Here is a 6509-nt window from a genome sequence, read left to right as displayed (position 1 = left end):
GGTTTCGATAGAAAGAAAAATACAAAATAAAGAGAAAATACAAAATAATCATCCTATCATAGTGTAATTTGTGATTCCATATTTTGTCATCATTATCTTCTTATTTTTACAAAAAAAATCATATAACATTATGTTTTTATTATACTCTTATTATCTTCTTATTTTAAAAGTGTATTTAAAAAAATTAAACATTACACCAATCGAATAAATTCAACTACAAATTATAAATATTTAATATAAAATATTATATTTGTCATACTATACGTCATAAACATTAGGAAAATGAGTTGATAAGTAGGTTAGTCATAGTCAATATGATAATTAAAATAAGATAAAAATGAATGTGAGTGTCCCTCACTAAGTTCAATTCCTGAGAATTGAAAAATATTAATCATTATAACCGGAATAACTCTAGAAACTTGGTATGAATGATTGTAGTGTATTAACTCAGAATTTCAGAACCAATCCTACTTTTTTTCCACATGGGTTTTTATTATTTGTACTTGCAAAATTGACAAGTGGCAGAAAAACTAGTTAGAGGTGGAGTGGAGCAGTTTTTTCAAAGAGACCACAACTATCTATTTCTATCTCAAACAAAGATTTCTTCCTAAAATGTCTCATATGCTGTTCTCACACAGTGATAATAAAGTAAAAAAAAAACAATAATAATAATAATATTAATCTATAGTATATATAAAGCCAAAATTTGAAATAACTTCTCCCATGGTGTAATTTTCATTTCCTATTTTGCCATTCACATTATTTAATTTTTACAAAAAAACTATATAATCCTAAGCAACTATCACCAATACACTAATTAACCACATACCTCACATTAAATCAAACATTATCATAAACACAAAAAAATATAATATAAATTACACCGAACATAACAAATACATTTTAATTTAAAAAAATGAAATATATAAAAATTGAATATGTAGTAGTATCACACAATATTTGCGTCGTGCCTGTACACACTAATAATAATAATAATAATAATAATAATAAAAGTTTAATTTTTAATTGAGTGCCTGTTAAAATATAGGACATGGTCTTGAACAACATATATTTATTCCTTTGTGTCCGAGTCTCACTAATTTCTCATTGGTTTCTTTGTTCAACCCACTTCTCTAGATTATCTCCACAAAACTGTACTAAGTGGTGGTTGTTACTCTTCCATGTTCTTCCCTCAACTTCTACTCACTACAACTACTACTTTTTGTGTCCACAATAAACTGCATCGTATTCAGGTTTAACTTTAACTTATAGCTTTCCATCTTATATATGTTTTAATCTGTTCTTCTTCTTCTTCTTCTTCTTCTTCTTCTTCTTCTTCTTCTTCTGTGGCTTAACTATAAAACTTGTTTTCAATCTTCAGCTACCATCAAATTTTAGATATGTTTGACATTTTGTTTGGGTGGTCCAAAGCTTCAAAATGGTAACTAAATATGTTATATGTAAATTGAAAAACTTTGAGATTCTTATACTTTAACATTCATGCATGAATTTTTCACTCCCATTTTCTAACTATGGCTCTATATTCTTGCAGTAAGAAGGCGATCAAAAGTGCCCGGAGCCGGCTTGGGCTACTCAAGAACAAGAGGCAAGCAATAGTGAGGCAACTTCGAAAAGATTTGGCTGAGTTAATACAGAGTGGTCATGAAGAAACTGCTTTTAATAGGGTTTGTTAATGCTTCACCATCACATAAATAACAATATAACATAACTCATTTATTAATTACTCGTGTCATATGTTCATTAAAGTTGGATAACTTTTGTGACAGCTTTGATTTTTATAACTAAAATCTAAGTGACAACTTTAACTTTTATAACAAAGTAGTCATGAATAGATGTGGTTGAAACATTTTTGTTTATTAATCCTGTGTGCATGATTATCTCCCTTCATATATTGTTGGGTTGTGGATTTTTAATTAAGTATGATATGAATATTTGGATATTATTTTCCATAAACAAAGTTGCATAGTTACAGCTGGCATTTAATAATAGCTTTCATGTGACTATGCCTTGCACTAGTTGGCTAATTTTTATTTCTAAATCAAATTCTACATAAACTCTGTATATGCCTTCTGAATATTTGTAGTTTAACTAGTCCAGTTTGTGCATAATTCAAAGCCATAATAGGATTTGTGTTGAGGTAGCACTTGTTTTATGCAGAAATTATTACTTCGTTATAATCTCTATACTGAATCTCTGATAGTCTGATGTAACTATAAATATAGCTTGTAACGATTTATAAATGATATAGATAGTAGAACCACTTAGGCCATATAATTCATAGTATTACCAGAGCCTTCATGTAAATAATAGCAAATATATATATGGTAACTTAGGTCACAAGTCACAACCTTGTATGTTTCTGTCATAAAGACAATGAAGTACTTATTATTGTATATCTTTTTTCTCAAATTTTCAGGTTGAACAACTGATTGAAGATGAAAGCCTATCTGCTGCATATGAATTGTTAGATCATTTCTGCCAATTTATCCTTACACAACTCGCATATATCCGAAGGAACAAGTAATGCCTTGCAATCCATATATCTAAATCAAAATACAATTTTCACCCTACACACCTTACAATAATTTTTCTGATAGTTCAACTTTCCAAAATCAGGGATTGCCCAAATGATATTAACGAAGCCGTTTCTAGTCTTATATTTGCTTCTGCGAGATGCGGCAACATTCCTGAGCTTTGTGCAATCAGAAAGCTCTTTGGAAAGCGTTATGGCGAGAAATTTGTAACTACGGCTATAGAGTTATTTCCTGGAAATCTTGTAAACAAACAGGTACTTACATTTTTCTCTAAAAGTGTAACGACTTTAAATTTGAAGCAATATCACTTTTGTTAATGATGTATGTTACATTCATCAAAATCTTAAATTCACAGTTTATTAATGATGTATATTACATTCATCAAAATCTTAAATTTACAGTTAAAAGAGAACTTGTCCCAAAAGTTTGTGGCGGATGATCTGAAGTACAGAATGGTGGATGAAATAGCTAGGGATACCTGCCTCCAAAAACAATTTTTGGCCATACAATACTACCCTGATTGGCAACAATTGCAGGTAACTCATTTGTACCAAAGTCAATGTAATATTAATGAATTTATATTCTATCCTTTTTACCTATACCAAACTATGCTGAATGTTTTTGCATAGGTGAAAGATAACAAAGGGTGTCAAGTAGTAGGAAATGATGTCCAAATAAAGGACACAAATGCAGGATCTAAAGTCCACTCTTCAGAGTTTGAAGAGATAAAAAGTGATGTCACATGTTTTAACTCATATATATCTAAGCCAAGTGAATCTTGTTCTAGTGTTCAGAAATATCCCCCATATATTCTGAGCTCTCCTTTGCAAAAGAACTTAGAGAAGAAAAAAGACTTTCCTGTGCTATTTTCAGTCACAACTAATAGTATGCAAAACAAGGAAGAAAGTATGGCTTTAGCATGTTCTGAAGAAAGGGTAAGTCTCCCTTCATATCCTGAAGAAATGGTAGATTATGTTGATGACATTGAGGAGTGTCGGTTTTCGGTATCAAAACATGGTGCCTGCCAAGACCAAATGCTATTTAAGTTCAGATCATCTGGCCTGTCCAAAAGACAAAAAACTCAATTTGACTGTGATGAAAGTGATATGATTGAAGATGAATCACTAAGTGAGAAATCAAGCATAAGGAGCTCTAGAAAGTGCAATAGTCCACCTGAGAAAATATCCAGAAGGAGATCAACATCCCGGGAATACAAAGGCGTAATGGATCTCGGATACTTGATATACAATCACAGGCCACATAAGTGTAGTACTCATCACAGCGGAAAGCACCAGAAGCCTTCAAGTTCGAAGATTTTAGAGTCATGTCAAAGCGAAGATGGCTCCGGGAGAAAACAATTCAATTTAAAAATGACTGGCTGCAGCTTGAACCATCCTTGTTATTTTAGCATTCATGATGGTAATGACTGTTTGGAAGGTTTATCAATTAATCCAAACAGAGGGATCAATGGTTCACATATTCAGCAAGGGACTAAATTAGTAAGGTCAAAACTGAGGGACCAAATTGGTGCAAGTGAGTATCATGAATTTGATTACCCTGAATACAAAGTTGGGAATGGGAACAATGAAATAAAAGAAGTGACCTTTGCCTCTAAGGGAAGTTATGAATCTGCCAATGTTTCCAATCCAAGGACTAATGTGTCCTTACCAATAGAAACAGAAGTGCCCTACTTAAGGGCCATGACAATGCCTCAAGAGAGACACAGAAAGAGCAAGGACAAGGACAAGATATTAAGGACATATTCATGTCCTTCTCAACATCCCAATCATGTGCATCCTAAGTTGCCAGACTATGATGACATAGCTGCTAAGTTCACTGCACTCAAGAGAAAGCAGCTACAAAACAAAAAACTGGACTAGGAGGCGATAAGAAGTATATATACAACATTTGTATAGTACTGTTGCCAATTTGCCATATGCAAATTTTTATTAGCCATTAAAATAGCTTTGTATGAGATTGTATTTGATATCAGTAAGCATTCTTTGATATTCATCCATGTAATGTAAGATTGTAGTGATTGATTTTTCTGGCGGGAACTTGCTTTTGTTGGAGCCTTGGAGGCAATAAGTGAAGTTTTTTGGGTGTGAAATTTAAACAACTCACAAGTTCCATCTAAGAAGAATTTTATTTTAAAGAAATAACTCTCAAGTCCCACATTGGATAGATAAGGAACTTGAAAAAAAAAAACATGCTATAAATCGAAGTTTCCTTCCTTCATATTTTCTTGTCCAAGTTGGGTACTTACTTGATTTCTTCTTTCTCTCGTAGTTTTTGTCGATGCATTTCTGGTCTACTTCTCTTTCTTTCTGTAGTACTATAATTGGCACATGTAGTCATATTATATACATTTTGAAAATTAGCATTAGTAGTCATCTTGTGGTGAGTGTATTTGAAAATTGGCACTAGTAGAGCGATTTGTTCGTGACTTAGTCACTAAGTATTCTTTCATATCATTAAGCTATAGTAACAACATTTCTATCAACTAAATTATATGGGAAGAATACACATCTACCTTTTCTAAGGCTTCTCCTGCTTATAAATGCTGCATCAAAGCCAGACCTCTTCAGTATGCAGAATCCCACCCCAGACAAGAAAATATCTTCTGTATGGCCCCATATACAAAACTTTCAGTTAGCCCCTCAAATGATAAAAATAAAATAAAAAATTAATCATTCAGATATTGGGTTAAGTTCCACTTTCAAATAATAACTGTAACCCTCTCTTACATTTTTGTTTCTGGTTATTGCAATACTTAAGAACAACTAGAGGGACTCACTCTTGCTACATGAATTTCATAAAATATTGATGAAGTACCTAACTGCATAACAGCCTTCAATTCCATCTCTACTCCATAGCTAATGGACAAAGGCATAGAACCTATGAAGCACCAACACTTCAATAACCCTTCACGTATCCGTGTTCGACATGTATCCGATATTGATACTCTCCAATACTTCATTGATACGTATCCATAGCATATTGAATATATATTTTTGAAAAATAAATAATTTATAAATCTGATATTTTATGAATACTCTCCGATACTCTTAAAATGTTTCTCGATATCTTATAGACACCCAAAATATCACACAATAGCATTTTAAAAGAGAGAAAGACATAACAAAATCAATTAAATAGAAAAGAAAAATCTAATATGCAATCTACCAAGTAGACTTGTAGAAAGACATGTGTATTGCATATAGAATGAATAGGAAATGCATATACATAATGTTGATCATCGATTAAATGGGATTGATCATCATATGACAATATGAATTTCATTTTGTATTTAGTGATGTCTATAAAATATGTTTCTTATTTGGAATTCATAACAATAATTATATGTTTCTTATGTTTTATAGATTTTATATATTTTCAAGAAAATACATATCTGATGTAAATCATCCTAGGGAAGCCTTTGAATCAAAGGGAAAGAGGGGTCATGAAGGTCCTATAACTTGGGCCAGAGCCAAATCAAGACCATCCAAGGTCACAAAAGACTCAATTGACCTTGAATATCACATGAATGAAGAACATTTATGTCCTTAGGTTAATTATTTACTTTGGTTTATTTTTATTTGCATTATTATTAACTAGTGGGGATAGGCACTTCGTGGCTTCTAGCACAAATTCATATTTTTATAATATCAATTATTCAAATTTTATATATTTTATTTTAGAGAATTAGAATATTTTTTGGTAATGAGTGTAGTTTATATTGTATTTTTTATTGGTGATACTTTATATTATAACTTTTTCTTTTATTATAATATTAGAGAGGTGATTAATATGTTGGTGGTACTTACATATAATTATATGGTTTTTTTTGTAAAAATTAAAAAGTTTAAGGGCAAATAGGAAAGTAAAGTTATATCATGGTAGTTATATCATGTTTTCCCTTTATATATAGAATAGAATATATATATATATATA

At 31.2% G+C, this 6509-nt stretch overlaps 1 protein-coding gene across 2 annotated transcripts; it reads left to right on the top strand.

Annotated features, from left to right (window-relative positions):
• The first annotated feature begins 1106 nt into the window (after window positions 1-1106).
• LOC109338583 lies at window positions 1107-4606 on the top strand. 2 transcript variants are annotated; one of them, XM_019575856.1, is made up of 7 exons: window positions 1107-1253; window positions 1382-1441; window positions 1553-1685; window positions 2438-2541; window positions 2638-2809; window positions 2957-3091; window positions 3185-4606. In XM_019575856.1, exons 2-7 carry the CDS (start codon window positions 1401-1403, stop codon window positions 4433-4435), a joined length of 1836 nt encoding a protein of 611 aa, XP_019431401.1. In that variant the 5' UTR covers window positions 1107-1253; window positions 1382-1400; the 3' UTR covers window positions 4436-4606. The 2 variants fall into 2 exon arrangements, with proteins under 2 accessions (XP_019431401.1, XP_019431400.1); XM_019575855.1 differs by lacking the exon at window positions 1107-1253 and having other exon boundaries at window positions 1320-1441; window positions 3185-4605.
• Window positions 4607-6509: the final 1903 nt, after the last annotated feature.

Source organism: Lupinus angustifolius, unplaced genomic scaffold (genome assembly GCF_001865875.1).
Source record: "Lupinus angustifolius cultivar Tanjil unplaced genomic scaffold, LupAngTanjil_v1.0 Scaffold_29_67, whole genome shotgun sequence".
NCBI classification, from domain to species: Eukaryota; Viridiplantae; Streptophyta; class Magnoliopsida; order Fabales; family Fabaceae; genus Lupinus; species Lupinus angustifolius.
This window is presented reverse-complemented; position numbering and strand designations above follow the sequence as displayed.

What these genes read in the sequence shown, in the direction of transcription:
- LOC109338583 (XM_019575856.1), top strand. Translation starts at nt 1,401, where the DNA reads ATGTTTGACATTTTGTTTGGGTGGTCCAAAGCTTCAAAATG. An exon ending in TGGTCCAAAGCTTCAAAATG is followed by an intron (nt 1,442 to 1,552) that starts GTAACTAAATAT and finishes ATATTCTTGCAG; the next exon opens with TAAGAAGGCGATCAAAAGTG. An exon ending in AAGAAACTGCTTTTAATAGG is followed by an intron (nt 1,686 to 2,437) that starts GTTTGTTAATGC and finishes TCAAATTTTCAG; the next exon opens with GTTGAACAACTGATTGAAGA.